An 18,206-nucleotide genomic window follows, 5' to 3' on the forward strand; every position below is an offset into this window, starting at 1 on the left:
CGTTACCCGCCAAACACAGAGTCATTCTTGGCCTTGATTCCCATCATGTGTGGGTGTGTCTACTTCCAAAATCCATGCCCTTTCCATTGCTTCACAGCATACATGTTAGAGGATGTTGTGCAAATAAGCTAAATAAAGTATTAGAACCTTTTTTTATATCCATAACTCAAGAAGGGAAGCTGTTATTTTATCTCCCTCAAGATAATACCTATCTTCTAAATATCTTTCCAGCTGTTATGGTACATTGTTAATCCTTCTCATTCCATTTCCAGATTTATTCCCGGGATCTTAGATAATCACTGTATGCCTTGAATGCTTCAAAGTCTCCTGGAATAAGTCTTCTTTACATGACTTTCACCCTGCAAAAGTTTTGTATCATTTTGCAGCCTTGTTTGTCTGTTTTTTTCTCTATATAATCTGATCCTGCTTTACACATCCTTTCTTGTTTTACCTGTCTTTTTGCCTCTGATAGTCATTTTTGTTACTACTTACCACCTCTCTCAAGTTCATCCAGGCGGTCACACAAGTGTATCCATTTGTAAAAGTTATTTTTCACTCTTTTTCAGAGATGATTTTAAAGACTTCACCATAGTTAAATACTTACTTGTTAGGTTTGACCGAGAATTCTGCCTGGACAGTTTTCAGGGTTTACAGGTGTAGTAAGTAATTGGATGTTTGCACAAAGGATGTGCAAATGACACCAGGCTGCCTAAATGAGGAATTAGATAAGACCCCAACCGTGCCTTGCAGAGTCACAACGGGAAGAAGGGAAAGGTTAGGGGCTTGTGAGCCTTTTTATAAAGTTTGCATCAACCCAGGACTTTCAGACCTCTTGCTGAATGTGATGGTGTGAGTTTTCCGACAGGCGCTCCTGACCTAAGATCTCAGAGTGTTTAAAGTGCAAGTTGTTCTCGTTTGTTTATACATCTTCCATTGCATCCAGTTTATTCCACCATTGCTCAGACCATCTGAATATTGAGTTTTATGATCTTTAAAAAAATTTTCAGTAGATGTGAGTTAAAACCATCACACTTATGAGAATACGTTCTTCCTTAGAATTTATAATTTAGTTGGAAAAGGCAATGATTTCAGATGCACTTATGAAGATTTTTATAAGGAATAACTCTGCTTTTGTGCTTCTTAGTCATAAATGAGACTGTTAAATGGGCCCATTTGTTGTTGGAGTTAATGGAAAATGAATAGCTCGGAGCTCTTTAAACTTCTACATAGAGAACTGTTGATGATTTTAAAGCAGAGAAGGAAAATGTAAGATTTATCAGGAAGTGCTGTACAGAACTGTTTAGAGTCCAGAGGGAGGGGATGGGCAGGCCTGCTGGAAGGCAATCAGACAAATCTAAGTGAGAGACGAAGAGCATCTGCACAGGTGAGAATATACAAATGCTTGATTCATACAAAAATAGAGACAAATTCAGAAGATCTTGTACCTCATAGAAGAAAATAAACAAAATGCCAAATCACTCGGTATGGCTGCTAGAGAAGGATGTAAGATGATTACACATCCTTTTGTTTTTTAAAATTTTTTAAGTTTATTTATTTTGAGAGGGAGGGAGAAAGAGTGCACATACGAGCGAGCAGGGGAGGGGCAGAGAGAAACGGAGAGAGAGAATCCCAAGCAGGCTATGCACAGTCAGCACAGAGCTTGATGCGGGGCTTGAACTCAAGAACTGTGAGATCATGACCTGAGCTGAAACTGAGTCGAACACTAACGGACTGAGCCACCCAGGTGCCCCGATAGTTACCCATTTCTGAAGATAAAGTAAAAGTCATTTCTCACATTGCAACTTTATCATTAATGTAACTTCACCTTCCTCCAGTTCAGTGACATCTCGGAGGAAAAATCATAGCAGGGGACCAGTAGTAGCCATATATATTTTACCCTTTATCCCTTACTACTATGGGAATCCATCTGTCTAAGGTGGTAAGGAAAAAACATATAAACTTTAGGATTCCATTACTTTGATAATTACCACCGTTCAACATCCTTCTTTGCTTTTTTTCCCCAATTCAGTAGGAAACACTTCTAGCTTTTGATTTCTGTCTTTACTGCTAGAATTTGAATCACTTGGCTTCTCCTAGGATTGTGGCATTCATAGACTATGAGCTCCTTCAAAGCAAAGGCTACATCTTCCTCACCCTGAGTTCTGGATATCTAACTCTGCCTGGATCATCGTACGCTCAATAAATGTTTGTCAAGTGAACTACTGTTAACAAAGTTGTAAGCAGCTTTCAGCTGTTCTAATTAACTAAAATTTGCATGATTTAAATAGCCGCTTTAAAATTTGTATGTATCTTTGAGTTTATCTGTGACAGAAAACTTTGAAAACTTCTCTTTATTCTCATGAATGTGAAATAGGTATTTTAGAAGATGGAATGTTCTCAAGGACTGATTTAAAATGGACTAAAACCAAACAGTCTTTCTAATCAATTCTAACTGAAACTTAAAAGAAATTTAGGAATTCTAGTATTTCTCCCATACTGACATAAAGTTGGCATAAATATTGGGGCACCTGCATGGCTCAGTCAGTTGAGCATCCCAACTCTTGATTTCAGCTCAGGTCATGATCCCCAGGGTCATGGAATCGAGTCCCACACTGAGCTCCATGCTGAGTGTGGAGCCTGTTTAAGATTCTTTCTCTCTCTCTCTCTCTCTCTCTCTCCCTCCCTCCCTCCCTTCTTTCCTCCCCCTGTCCCTCTCTTCCACTCATAATCTCTCTCTTTCACTCTCCCTCTGCCTGTCTCTCCCACTCGTGCTCTCTCTCTCTCCCTCAAATTAAAAAAAATGGCATAAATATGGAGAAGCAGTCAGTATTGACAACTGATCGCCTTTGTACGCAGCTGTTTTATTTTGTTCATTGCTCGTCTTTACCTATAACACAGGGGCAGCATTTTTAAAATATTACATCAATGGTCTTTTTTAAAACTTTTCTTTAATGTTTATTTATTTTTGAGAGGGATAGAATGTGAGTGGGGGAGGGGCAGAGAAACAGGGAGACACAGAATCTGAAGTAGGCTCCAGGCTCTGAGCTGTCAGCACAGAGCCTAATGTAAGGCTCGAACCCACGGACCACACGATCATGAACTGAGCCGAAGTCGGAAGCTCAGCTGACTGAGCCACCCAGGAGCCTTTTTGTTAAATTCATAATCATTACTGTAACTAAATGATTCATCCTATATCCCTGTATACATCTCAGTACTTTCAGTTTTGTTTAAAATTATTCCTACTTTTGTTTTCTTCATGAGTCTTCATTTCTTCTTAAACACTGTGGGAATGATGAGATAATAATAATCAGTACGCAACCTTTAAAAACTAAGCCTAAACATGGCAGCCAGGCAGCAGAATGTTCAAGTAAGCCCATGGGAGGACTTAATTGCCTTTTGTGACATTCTGCAGCCCTCTCTCAGCAGAGGGAGTTGAACAGCTTTGACTCTGGAACATAGCTTTGTTTACGTTTGTGTTTGCTCAAGAATTGAAAGTTCTCAAGTGATTCTGAAGTTTCTGTAATTGTACTGCTCATTTCCAGTTAGTGTTCCTAACTAGCTGGTAATGTCAATGAGAAGCTTATAAATTTTGCTTTGTTGCAGATAATATGCACTTGAAATGGTTCTCTAACCTTTTTGCTTGTCCTCCAACTAAATATTTGATTTCTGTCTGAATTTATGACTTAGGGGACACTGACTTTTCTCCAGAGTTTCTCTCCTTCTCCACACCCTGCTTATATTTTTAGTTCTACTCTCTTGCAGACAAGGGAGTATATTTTTAAAGCTTGAATTTACTCTCCCTGATGTTTCTTTACATTTCCCAGGACATTGTAAGAATAACTTGCTAACAGCTTAACCAGCATTTCTTATTCTTTTTTTTTTTTTTTTTTTTTTTTTGATTCTGATGAGTGCCTTTCCATATATTCAGATTTTGAGTAAGGGGAAGTCATAAATAAGGAGAATTTTTTTTTTTGTTTAGATTTAACATATTGTATCACTCTTTCTAGCCCTGTGAATTCCTAATGTCAGAAAATTAAGATGACTTTATTTCTGATAATTCCTGAATTTTACTTGTGATGAGAAAACTAAGTCACACATATGGTCTAAATGGGAAGGAAAGGAATAAAAAAAATCATCTGGGTATTGTTTGCTCATATTGCTTACATTTCTAAGGGACAGCTCTTTTATTTATTGCCTTCAGTGATTACATGCTTTAGATTTTCATAGCAATTTCAGCAAATTGGCTAAAAAGCCCCAAAGAATTGAGAGCAAGGGTTGTTCAGAGGCAGAGTCTGTATTCCACAATAATTTTCATGCATTTGACCTTAGTCAAACAAAGAGATTTACCATCGGCCCTTCCTAGCCATTCATTAGTATATTTGAACTTTGCTGTTCTAGTTCTTATAAACTGAAGTATTTTGGATCACGAGGGTTATAAACCAAGTAAACAGTTCTAAGGGTGTTGATGATAACTGAAGGGCTAATGTACGGCAGAATGCTGCTACCACTAATATAGAATAGACAAATCCACAAATCATGGCTAATGCTGTTCTCAGAACATTCTTCCTGTGACCTTTCAGGACTACACTGCCATATCTGTCTTGGGCGCTGAGCAAGCATATGTATGAGAAAAAGATGGAGTTATAGTTTAGTACTTCATTTCTTAAAACACGCAATAGTGGTTGATGACATATATTAGGAGTCACCCTAACTTGTGAAGACAGTAAAGTCTGTTTGTAAATAGTTCTGTATATAATAGTTCTTGTTTTTCAGATTTGGTCCCAGGAGAGGATAGTGGAAAACGTGTGGGGATTTACCAAGAGGTCCTTGATGCAAGGCCTGATTCTGTTACTGTTTGTTCTGCAACCTTGTACAAGTTTATTAAACTCTCTACCTTTAATTTCTCATCTGTAAATAGAAATAGTATTATTTTCCATTGTTGTTGAGAGGATTGCATGAGGTAGAATAAGTGAATGTTGCCTTTAATGTAGAAAACCATGCAGAAATTTAGTTTTTGTTTCTTTGGTTTCCATGATCTTGTTAACAGCCCTTCTTTCTGTTGTCCACCCTCACCGTACCCCCGATCTAAGCCCCACCTGCTTACAACAAAGCCTGATGTTTCTCATGACAGATCAGTCCCAAAGCAGAGGGACCCAGTGGCACAGTCTCAATCACCTTGGTTATGTTGTGCTGATCCCAGCTTCTACCTGTCTTTCTTTTGGTGCCTTAGTGAGAGACAAGTTTGTTTCATTTGGAGCAAATAGAACCAACATAAATGTTCACCTGCGTGGGGTCAAACCTCTGCCTTGCCTCTCACTGTCTGTAAGGCCTTTGAGAAATTGCTCAAGCTCTCTGAGCCTCAGTTCCTTCATATAGAAGGTGAGAAAAATAGTTGTGTTTTTGGATTTGTGCAGGCGATGGAGGACCAAAATGAGTGTGTAGTAATTGGGGTATATGGTTACTAATAGTATATGTTATATGGCAAGTTTATTTCCTTCTTTCTCACAAGTTTCTAGACAGAGAAGATATTACCAAATGTTTTATGATTATTAAATCCAGTTTCATAAAAGAAAGTTTTGGAATTTTCTTAACAGGTTGTAACTTGTAATGATCATTGACTTTCTCCTTGTGTGTAGTAAAACAAATGATTAACATGTTCCTTTCCTTTTCCCCTAGACACACACACACACACACACACACACACACACACACACACACACTTACTTTGCCTGTTTGGTCTTCAGCACAGATGGATATTGTTTCACAATGATAGAAGAAGATGATTCTGGGATGCCTGTGGTCACTTCTGGATGCCTAGGACTAGAAGGCTCAGATTTTCAGTGCCGGGTAAGGAAGATCACATGCTTCTGCCTTGTAACTTTCATTGCTAGCTTTCAAACAGTTAGGTTTCAAGCTATATAAAAGAATTGTTTTTCTTGCCCACCCTGGTTTTAGTAAGTTGGAAAATAATCTGAAAATTGTCTCATTGGGCCAATCCTCCTTTCGTTTCAGAAGCAAGTATTATTTTTATTTTTGCTGTTAGCTTCTTGCTTAATGACTCTTTAGATCATCCTGCTCAGATTCCAGTTTAGTTAATTGCATTAATGCAAGCCATCTTCCTCAGTTTATAACTATGCACCCTGGTTATTACAAATGCAGTAGTAGTTTTGTTGAAATGCAAAAGCCGCAGTAAGATAATATATGGAAATTTGAGAGAAATTTTCTAATATAAAAAAACATTTTCAGAATGTTTCAGGAAAATTATCAGAATTTTAAGTGAATTCCCTGAATGGTGTTAGTGTCTCAAGTTTTAGATTATGTGACTTTGAGGGGGTGCCTGGGTGGCTCAGTTGGTTAAGCGTCTGACTCTTGATTTCGGCTCAGGTCACGATCTCACAGTTTGTGGGTTCGAGCCCTGTTTCAGGCTCTGTGCTGACAGTGTGGAGCCTGCTTGGTATTCTCTGTCTTCCTCTCTCTCTGCCCCTCCCCTGCTCGAGCTGTCTGTCTCTGTCTGTCTCTCTCTCTTTCTCTCCAAATAAATAAATAAGCTAAAAAAATTTTAGATTATGTGACTTTGAAATTTAGGGGAACCCCACTCATAGCTGTTTGGGCTCAACTTTAGGACACCCCCATTCCTCATCAGAGAAGATCCATTGAGTGCTGCACAGAGCGGAACGAGTGTAACAAAGACCTGCACCCTACGCTGCCTCCACTGAAGAGTAGAGGTAAGGAGAAGAAAGCTTTGGGGCTGGAAGAGCTTTAGCCACAAAGATAATAAAGACGAGAATTACTCTGCCTTTCCTAAATTAGTGTACCTGATCATTTTCCACTGCTGGGGCAGGGGACCAAGGCAAGATGACGTAATTCAAAGACATGGGCAAGTAGTTCTTGGAAAAGTAGTCGTATGGGGCTTCATGCTTGAGAATCTCGTTTCTTTCACTTGTCACCACTTCCCTGTGAAATCTAGGGGTTCCAGAGCTTGCAGTGTGTTTTAGAAGCATAGAGGAGGGAGACAGGGTTCTATGCCTACCTTGAAGTGTTAATCAGAAGTTATATTTCACTCGAAAACTGCCATTAGGCTAACATGCATTAAAAAAAATAAAAGATTGAATTGGATTATTTGCTGGAAAATTTCCTTTTATCTGTACTAGAGCAGCTAGTTTTTAGCCAAATCGTATATCAATATATTGATAGAATGGAGGAGATATCTAGAAAATTTAATTTCAAAACTTCCACATTTAAGTGTCGCTCGTTGCAAAAGACAAATACTGCAGCTGGAAGGGCTTTTTGTTAAAAACTGCTCCCATGTTTCCTTTCTCCTCTTTACTCTCACCACAAAATAGATAATTGGAATTGTCACCGTGTCCTAAAGCCTAAGTCTTATATCAGTGGTTTAAAATGATTTCTCATGATTGATTTTACTTCTTGAGAAAATCTTCCTAACAAAATATACTGACATTTCATGGCTTTGATGATAACATTTTATAACGCTTGTTTCTGCTAAAGCCTAGAAAGCTTTAAAGGATTATTCATAATCATTCACATAAAACATTCACAGACAGATTTTTTATATAGATTGCCAGTCAACATGCTAGGTGTTAGGGATACAGAAATGGATGAAGAAAATTCTTGCTCTCAAGACGTGCACACTGGCCTGTGAGAGAGAAATATGTAAATAATTAAATTGTATTCAGTCAGGAATGTTTTAGTGGAGTCAGATTGTAAAGTGTATTAAGGACACAAACAAGTGAGTGGTTTACTGTGGGGTGGGAGGATGTCAAAAGACCTTCATAGAAGTGACACTTGAACAAGACTGTAAGGATGCATAGGAGATCACTGGATGGATAAGACAGGAATAAAAATTTTAAAAATATTATAATGGCTAACATGAGCCAGGCATGTTCAGTATCACATCATTTAACCCATTTGAGTCCCACAACAATCCTATGAGGTACTTAGACTTACTCCTTGTGTAAAGATAAGGACATTGCAGCACAGAGGGGTCACCTAACTTTCCCAAGGTTGCACCGCCTGTTAGGAGCAGTGACTAAATAGAGGCAGTAGTAAACACAGAGTTTTTGTTTGTAAGGCTTGAGAAGCATTTGCAAAATGCAGGCATAGCAAACAATGTGGTTGGTTGGAGAAAATCTCATAATTAAGTTTTCTAAAGCTTTGTTATTGAAAATAGGTCTGTAGATCAGCTCATCAGTGTCCGTCAGAACTCATTACGCGTGTGGAATCTCTGACCCCACCCCAGACTACAAAATGTATTTTTAAACAATATTCCTCAAATGATTTGTATGCACATTAAAGTTTGGGTAATACTTTTGGTAGAAAAAACACCGCTTGTGTCTCAGCATGCCTTTGACAACACCTTCAAAGAGAAGTCTGCTGATATCAAATTGTGGTCAAGTTCTAAATGTTTGCTTTCTGGTTTTTGTAGCTATTTCCTTGTGAACCAGTTGCAGAAAGTTGGCAGTCTATAGACAACATTTTGAATAGCCCTGGTATAGCGGCTTATGTACTGGGGACAAGGGAGGGAGGAGGGTGAGAAATGGCTGGAAATGAAGGCAGTGGTGCTAGATTTCAGAATCTCTTCCCCCAAGGAGGAAAGGCTTTTCACATGCAAGTGGAAGCAATGTGTCTTAGAACTTGCAATAAGTTTAGGAAAATTCCAACCCTTCTATTGCTGAAAGGGCTGCAGTGCATGTATCGTCCTGTAGATGGAGCCAGATTCTAGTTAGCACTAGGCAGATGAGGGAATTTTCTCTGAGGAGGCTGAGACTTTTAAAATAGTGGAATAAATCTCTGGAGAACTGAGTGAAACGGCTTTGAGTAGAAAGGCAGCAGCATTGAGAAGACAAATCCTTGTTTTAGAGCAGAATGGGAAAGAGGATTCAGGAATGGTTGGTGCATAATACTGAAAATTATGTAAAGTGATAGGCTTGTGTGGAGTTTATTGCTTGAAATTTGAGGATCCCCGGTAGTACCTAGGTGAGTTCTGGGCAGATTCCATCTTACCCTTCTGGTGCAGTCATTCTGGGGTCTAGTAAAAGTCACTGTAGGTAGTGGTCTGAGAGCACTAGCATTTGTAACATAGCTATGCCATAGAGCTGCTGCCTTTTTTTTTTTTTTTTTTTTTTTTTTTTTTTTTAACCTCCACCATACACTGGCCATGGCCAGTGGTTTAAAAGAAGAGTGGGATGGGACAGGTTCTGAGTGGACACATCCCCCGGGTCCTGGAGACTCATTGCTTAATGGGAAGGGTCATGGTTGGAGGGAGCCAGAGTAGGACCCTTGAAAGCTCAGAGCCCAGGCTGATTTTCTGGCCTAAGAGCCATGGGAATCATCCTCATGATTGTGATATTTGCTAATGAGAATGGAACACTTACTTTGGCTCTTTTCTAAGTACTTTACATATACATAACTACTGAATCCATATATAGTAGATTTATTATAAATCTTTATGTCAAATTGCTAGAAAGCAGAGGCTATGTTATCAAAAGACTAGAAGGCTAAAATATCGAGCTGACCATTTTCGTTGTTGTTGTTCTTGCTTCTTATATAACTGCTCTTCCAAAAAAGTTAAATGATTAGCCTCATCGCAAAAGACCTGTATTACTGGGTGCTACATAATAACAAGCTTAGGCGAGGTTCTGTTATTAGAGATTAGAGAAGTACTGAGCATAGGGGTAAAAACCTACAAATAAATTGTCCTTACTAAAAACAAACAAGAAAATCTTTCCTACCTATCCAGAGGTTTCTCAGGCTCTTTTTTTTTTTAAACTTAGATACATTCAGCAGGATATTAGAGATACACAATCCCATGCAATAATATTTATCAATGTTTATTTATGTCCTCGAAATTTTATTTGTCATCTTCTCTTTCAAAAAGGAAGATGAAGGACAGCCAGAATACAGCTAAATTCTTTAATGAATGCTGGGTTTCCTTTTGCTTTGTTTATTCGCTTTCAGCCCCAGAAAAGCAGAACACCCCAGGATAACATTCTTTCTCTGGAAGGAGGAAATATGGGAAGTAACTAGATCAAATGCAGCACCTGTATCATAAACACTAAAATATGATCTGGGAAGCCCAGTAACACTGCAGCTGGTGCTAAGGGTAGGAAGAGATGTCTGTTTTGATGGAGAGGCTTAAAGGGAGAGGTCGTGGTGCCCTGCTGTCTGGCTCCCTGTCTGCAGAATTGGTGATCAGGGCACCAGGATGCTGAGAGGAATGATGTGTGTCCAGACTCACAGCATCAGATGGTTTGACCAAGATATTGGGAGTAAAATGCTCTCTTGCAATTGTGTGAAGGCAGGAGAAATTGATGAGGTTTTTTACCCTTACTCCAAATTACTTACTATAGTTACTTATTTTTTAATTCCTTTAAATGAGCACTTAAAGAAGTGAATGGTGTTGAAATGAGCAGAAGCTGTTCCTTTTTTAAATGGGATCCTTTAATTTTGCTTCTATAAAATCAAAGTTATATAATTTTTTGAAATAGATATGTTCATGTGTCTAAATATAGTAATTCCTCATATATACTACATGTATACTTCATAGAAAATGTCTCAGAAATAACATTCTGTTTTGACATATGGTAATCTCAATGTAGTTTAAGTCAAATTATACTACACAATTTTCAGAGTTAAAATGTATCGTATTTCTTTTCTTAGTTAAAAAATATATTCTGAGGGGCGCCTGGGTGGCGCAGTCAGTTAAGCCTCCGACTTCAGCCAGGTCACGATCTCGCGGTCCGTGAGTTCGAGCCCCGCGTCAGGCTCTGGGCTGATGGCTTGGAGCCTGGAGCCTGTTTCCGATTCTGTGTCTCCCTCTCTCTCTGACCCTCCCCCATTCATGCTCTGTCTCTCTCTGTCCCAAAAGAAATAAAAAACGTTGAAAAAAAAATTAAAAAAATATATATATATTCTGAGAAGTTTACAGATTTGTTTTAAAATGCTATTGCTGGGGCACCTGGGTGGCTCAGTTTGTTAAGTGTCAGCTTCAACTTAAGTCATGATCTCATGGTTCCTGGGTCCTGCATCAGGCTCTGTGCTGACAGCTCAGAACCTGGAACCTGCTTCAGATTCTGTGTCTTCCTCTCTCTCTGTCCTCCTCTACTTACACTCTGTCTCCCTCTCTCTCTCTGTCAAAAATAAATAAACATTGAAAAAAAAACTTAAAAAAAAAAAGCTATTGCATAGGTTAGATACTGCCAATTACAAATCAAAGTCTGTAGGTAACAGATATTTAACCAATGGAACATCTCCTTTGTTCTCCACATCACAGATAGATTGAATATATAATAGTGTCAAGAATGCAAAGATGAGTTTCAGAATTTTCCTTCTAATACATATATAATGCCCATGGCAGTATGATCCAATGCATGAGTCTGAGCTAAATTTCTTGCTAGGGAGTAGCTCTAACATCTCTCGAAGTGTTCAGCTCCTAACTGTTTCTAGGTAGCTTTGTATATGAGACAGATGAAAGGATTTAGAAATAATTAGTCCTTTTCTTTCTCATTGAACACAGTAATCTGGATATAAAAATGATGTCTTCAGAATCTAAAATACAGAGAATAAACTGGGGGTTGCTACAGGGGGAGGGAGTTGGGAGGGTGGGCAGAATAGCTGACCAAGATTAAGAGGCACAAACTTCCAGCTATGAAATATATAAGTCAGGGGCATGAAAAGTACAGCGTGGGAAATTTAGTCAATAATACTGTAATAATGTATGGTGTGCATGGTAATACACCTGTCCTTGTAAGTATAGCTTAATATATAGAACTGCTGCATCACTATGTTGTACACCTGAAACTACTGGAACATTGCATGTCAACTGTACTTAAATTAAAAAAAAATAATAAAATTACCATTAACAAAAATCTGTCTTAACCTGTTGTGCTACCAAGAAGTGTAATCGTAACTATTTTTATTCAGGAAAATAACTAGTAAATTATATCTTTGTCGTTATAGTCCATTTATTTCTAAATGTTACTATAAGAGAGAATCCCAATGTGAGATGTAAGTAAGATACTTTTGCAGTATCCCTTGTTGACCAAAATCCTCTGAAAAAATATACTTTTCAGGCGCTTTGTGCTCTATGAATAGAAAGCTGTCTTTAATTTATCCATGATTATAATTTTGAGAGCCCCGGCAGAGATATCTTTGGGCAGTCTTATTTCCAAGATCTTTCCTAGCGACCTGGTTTTTTCTTCTATGTCTTATTGCAATTAGGAACCATCCTTTGGACTTAAAAAAAAAAAAAAAAAAAAAGGTCCTGCTGTTTTAAACAGTTGCAAACTGCTTACTTATCAGAGAAAAAACAAGCAGTGACAGAATGCTATTTTGTTAAGAAACCACTGGTGATTCTTACTTGCTTCTAAGAGTGAACCAGACTTCCCTGGAGGGTTCTCCGTTCTACTTCCTTGAGCAGTTGAAGTGACAGCACAGGTAAAACTCTGCTGCCCTAGAGAGAACTGTGTGCTCTGTTCCTTTCCTGATAGGAATCTGGAAGTGTTCGCTTTCCAAGACCCTGGCAGTGACTTGAATGTTTACATTGTTAATGCTCTGAGCACAGGTAATGGCAGATTCAAACATGACCAGCATGACCAACAGAAACAAAAGGTTTATTGATAAGGATCACCTGTTCGTGACAGAAGACAAGGAGGCTGCAGGGGATGGGGTTATTGGGGCAAAGAAAAGGAAAATGGGAGTAATGCTAGCCTTAGAAAGAAAGCACTTGATGGTTAAGGAAAAAATCCCTTAGATCCTTTCTAGTCTCATTGCTCTCATAAATCAGAAATCTAATAAGATGGGCAATAAATACAATGTTCTTAAAGTTCAGAGTGTACTCTGCATTTGCATGGAAAGCAAAAGGCAGCGAGGCTGAGTTTCAGTACAATTAATCACTGGAATGAAAAAGTGTTCTGTGTGCATATACTGATAATACATTGTGCTTAAGTAGTTGGTTCTTCTCGTTTTAATTGAGTATCCGGCATTCTCTTGGTTTTCTGCAAGCTCAGGCTTTTTGCTCTTGTTATCCGTAAAATTGGAAACACATTTTAAACTAAGTTTCCAGGGACAGTGTTTGCATGTATATGTACCATGGCATTTGTACCTCTGCGTATGTATAAACACAGTGAATTGTGCTCTCACTGGAGTAGTGTTGTGCTCACCTTGGGTTTATTGTTGACTTTGCCCGTAACCTGGTGGAGGGAAATTTGCTACGCAATTCATTGTGTAAAAACCTTGGCCTCTTTGATTTGAAAAGTCCTCAAGTTATTTTCAAGATTTCCTAAGCACCACTTGCCAGACAGTGCATGTGCTACTTTGTATAATTTCTGCTGGTGTTAAAGCCTGAATGGCTTTTTGGACCTGTCCTGCATTGTGGGTCAGGTTCCTGAACATCTTACTCTCTGGACCGTTGGCAGTGTCTCTGAAGTTGTAAATACAAAACTGCATTTCTTTAATGGTCTCTTATTTAGTCTTTTCAGATGCAGACTGCTTCCATTAGTATTTTATAAGTAGTGTAGATCATGAATAATTGTTCAGCGTATTTTAGGCTGATGACAAGATTATCAGCCTAGTATGAAGACCTGTGGATTATAGTTTATAACAAAAATCCAAATATTTCAAAGTAAGATTTATTTTCAATTTCTGTATTCATGTTAATTTCCTCATTTTGACAATTTTATTACCATTTTGTAAGACCTTGTCCTTGTCCTTAGGAAGTGCATTCTGAAGTGTTTATGGGTAGGGCATTATGTCTGTAACTTTAGATGATCTTTGCATTATACATACATATGAGTAAATAAACATAAATATGAATACAAATATATATACATATTTATATATACATATTATGTATATATATGCATATATATATGTGTATATATATATGTGTGTGTATATATATATATATATATATATATATATATATATATATATAAGATGGACACACAGACACCCGTACTGAGAGAGCAAGACAATTATAAAACAGGTATGGTAAAATTTTAAAAATGGGAAATCTCTGTGAAGAACATATTCGACTTCTTTGTCCTTACAGGTTTTATATAAGACTGAAATTACTTCAAAATAATTAAAACATATGGTCACACTGATGGTGAAATATAAAGCTTTGTAATATTTTTTAAAGGACATTTTGACAATGTATTTGCAAAGCCTTGAAATATATATTGGTTGAATTAATAACTCTACTTCTGGGAATCTAGATTAAAGAAATCACCATTGACATCTGTCATGATGTACTTGTAAGAGTGTTCACAGGGTTTTGTGTATTTCAGCAAAGGTGTATTAGAGCAAAATCTTCATGGTCTTCTAAATATACAACATCAGAAGACTGACTTCGTCAAAAAATTTTTTTCTTTTAAGATTTTTTTAAAGTTTATTTATTTTTCAGACACACAGAGAGAGACAGAGCACAAACAGGGAGCGGGGGCAGAGGGAGAGGGAGACAGAGAGTCTGAAGCAGGCTCCTGGCTGAGCTGTCAGCACAGAGCCCGACGCGGGGCTTGAACCCACGAGCTGTGAGATCATGACCTGAGCTAAAGTCGGACGCTTAACTGACTGAGCCACCCAGGTGCCCCAGAAGACTGACTTTCTAATCAGGATGTGCCTGCATATATACCATGCAGTGTTTAAAACTTATGTGGAGAAAATTTTTATTGTTTTTGAAAATATTCACAGTATTATTAACGAAAACAATCTAGTTCTGAAGCAACAGTGTTTTGTTTTGTTTTTCTCCAATTTTTCTCTATGGTAAAATACACCATAGAATTTACCATTGTAACTGCTTTTCAGTATACAATCCAGTGGTACTAAATATTTTTGTAATGTTGTACAACTGTCAACCTCATCCATCTCCATAGCTCTGTTCATCTTGTAAAACTGAAACTCTGTACGTATTAAACATCAGCTTCCCCCAGCTCCTGGCAACCACCACTATTCTACTCTTTCTCTTTATGATTTTGACTCCTCTAAGTATCTCGTAGAAGTGGAATCATACACAATGTTTGTCTTTAAGTTACTGGCTTATTTCACTTGGTATAATGTCCTTACGAGTCAGCAAATTGTAGCATATATCGTAACACAATAAGGTCGAATAATATTCCGTGTATGTAAGCATGTACCACAGTTTGCTCATCTTTTCACCTGTCAGTGGACAGTTGGGTTTCTTCCACATTTTAGCTATTGTGAATAATGCTGCCACGGACAAGGGTGTATATAATGCCTTCTTGTGAAATAGTTTGCTCATAAGCTTTTTTTTCTATTCATTGAAATGATACTGCAAAAGCATGTGTTAAATGCTAATAGTAATTTTCCTAAGTAGTGAGATGATGGCGATTTTAGTTATTTCATTAGTTGGTGCTTTTTAGTTTTTATTCATGGACTATGTAATATTTTTAAGTGAAAAAAAAATGTTACATTGGGTGAGATAGGGTCCCCAGGCAAAACATTTAGGTAGCCATACAGTTAAAAGTATAGAGTGCAGTTGGAAAACCTCTTGTTCATAGCAACCAAAGTCATAAATTACAATAATACCCTTAAAAATTAAATAAAAGTAATCACTCTCTCAAGGGAGTATGGTCCCCATAGTAAGAACACTGCTAATTCTGTTACTACATAAGTGCACCTGGTTTTAGGTCAGTTTTCTCAAAATATGTTTCAGAGACTACTTGCATATAAATCATCTGGGATGATTGTAAAAAAATAAAATACTTGGAACAAAAATCTCTGAGGTTACAGTCAGTAAATATGCATTTGTATAAAGCTTTCCAAGTTTAAGAAATCATGCTGTAAGTAAATCTGATTTGTCAAGAACTGCAGTTAAAACAACATGAATAATATTTAATAATTTGTTCTATAAAAGGATCACACAATAATTCTTTGAGTAGAACATACCCATTATTTTAAAATATGATGCAATTTATGGAAAATTTAGCAATGTGGTTTTGAAAGGCATCTTTGTTTGAAGTGGTGCACATCATATCTTCTGTATTTGGCAACTTTTGAGGAATCCTGTTCCCTTGTATCCATCATAAGATGACCGTGTGTTTCATGTACAAAGAATATAGACCAGTTTTTTTATCCAAATTCATGATATGGAACACTCCAGAAATCACACGAGAAAAGCCTGTAAACCCATCAGCTGGATCTGAAATAAAGTTGAACTACCTACTTCTATTTTGGGGGTATTGATCCATTTACATTCATTCATACTCTATACTTCTATTCTGTGTCAAGCCTATTCCTTCCAGAGAGGAGGAAATTCACGCTCTTGAAATAAATGCCTAGGTGAACAATGATTCACAGTAGTTGAACTTATTTAATTTGGAATACGTATATATATATATATATATATATATATATATATATGTATGTATTTACTATACAATTATATATTTATATATATTAATATATACAAATATACAAACATATTAATACAAATACAGATATATATTAATACACACATATATATTTACTATACAATATACAGTATTCTTATCAATTGGCAGATTAAAAGGATCTTTTATATCTTGTATATGGGGCTTAGCAAACGCTTTTAGGAAAGAGTTGCTTCCTAATTTTTAAGTAAAAAATATTCTCCATATTATGGCTCTCTTTCTTTTTAATTTCAGATTTTGTTGATGGACCTATACACCACAAGGCCTTACTTATATCTGTAACTGTCTGTAGTTTGCTATTGGTCCTTATTATTTTATTCTGTTACTTCAGGTAAGTTTCTGACATGTGGATGTAGAATTCTGAGTTTGAAATATGAGCCTCATACGACTGTTCCACCTGTTATTTTTCGCCGTAGCTTTCTTTGACCGAATTAAATCTTAGATTTCCCTGATACTATCAGTTACTTTTGAAAATATTTGTCCTAATGAAGCTGTTAATAGATACCTTCTCATTTCTGTTTCAGACATCAAAGCCACCCAGATAAATTTCACCCTTAGGGAATTTAGGATAGTTAGGGAATTCAGGAGCTACTTGTTACTAAGGTTTGATCATAAGTGAAGAAATGGCCATGTTGAACCTAGAATCATTCTAGTAATTCCTTATTTCCCAAGTTAACAATTTTCCCTTAATACTGAAAAATTTTAAACCACATTTTTATTAGTGATTCAGCTAAAATAAGCTCAGTTATTAAAGTTAAGCGAGAGTTACTTTTTGTTCACTAAGAACTTATTTTCTACTTTGTGAGATATCAAGGACCTTTAAATTTTTATCATTTGCTTTTTGTAACACTCATTTATGATACTGTTCTGCAAATAGGAGTTGATTCAAGTAAATTCATTTCTAATTGGAGGCATAATTATTGACAAGATGTTTCTAAAGTTTAAATTTCTTTCATTTGTCTGTATTATTGCTTTATACATTATCTTAGATGAAGTAGTTTTCTGTTATGTCTTTTGTAAACCCCAAATTTTCAGCTTTAATTAGGGACCTTAAGGGGAGAAATTTTAGGCAATGAGTAGTGGAACCATAGAAAAATATTGAACCCCTGCTGGGAAATAGGCAGTTGAATGGAGAAGAAGAATTATAGATGGTTGAGACCAAGTAAAAACATGTAGCTTACTTAAAAAATAGGTTAGCAAAATAATTATGATTTATATTTTGAAAATCATAACTAAGGGTAATAAATAGTAAGCATGTATCTTGTATTGGTAAAGAAGTACTAGCATTTATCATGTAAGGATAATAAATACTAAAATTTATCTTCTCTTGTGCTAAAATGAAATCTGCTGTGATGACTGTTTTGTTTGCAGTGTTTTACCCATCATTGCAATTCAGTATCTTAAATTATCTTCCTCTGTGCATCTTTAGGTATAAAAGACAAGAAACCAGGCCTCGGTACAGCATTGGGTTAGAACAGGACGAAACGTACATTCCTCCTGGAGAATCCCTGAGAGACTTAATTGAGCAGTCTCAAAGCTCAGGAAGTGGATCAGGCCTCCCTCTGCTGGTATGAGAAGAACATATCCTGAATTTAAAGGAAATGTCTTCTGAGAGGAAATGTCAATAAGTACGGGGTTTCATTTTACTGAAACAGATAGGGTGGTGGACAAAGAGAAGCTCTACACTATCAGTTAGACATCAGATCTCAGATGAAAGGCTTTCTGATAACATTTTGACATATTGGGGGTAAGGTGATTGTTTTTCAGTGTAAGTGTATG

At 37.0% G+C, this 18,206-nt stretch overlaps 1 protein-coding gene across 7 annotated transcripts in view; it reads left to right on the plus strand.

Moving 5' to 3' along the window:
- The window catches only part of BMPR1B (bone morphogenetic protein receptor type 1B), a 416,974-nt gene that overhangs the window by 373,048 nt on the left and 25,720 nt on the right, over window positions 1-18,206 (plus strand). For 4 of the 7 annotated variants that reach the window (XM_060654629.3, XM_060654630.3, XM_060654627.3 and 1 more), the window contains 4 exons: window positions 5,745-5,847; window positions 6,623-6,725; window positions 16,662-16,758; window positions 17,857-17,995. In XM_060654629.3, the coding sequence (XP_060510612.2) occupies window positions 5,745-5,847; window positions 6,623-6,725; window positions 16,662-16,758; window positions 17,857-17,995 (442 nt within the window). The remainder of the gene's footprint in view (window positions 1-5,744; window positions 5,848-6,622; window positions 6,726-16,661; window positions 16,759-17,856; window positions 17,996-18,206) is intronic. The other 3 variants (XM_060654632.3, XM_060654633.2, XM_060654635.2) reach the window with 1 other exon arrangement.

The sequence above is a fragment of the Panthera onca genome, chromosome B1, assembly GCF_046562875.1.
Source record: "Panthera onca isolate mPanOnc1 chromosome B1, mPanOnc1 haplotype 2, whole genome shotgun sequence".
NCBI classification, from domain to species: domain Eukaryota; kingdom Metazoa; phylum Chordata; class Mammalia; order Carnivora; family Felidae; genus Panthera; species Panthera onca.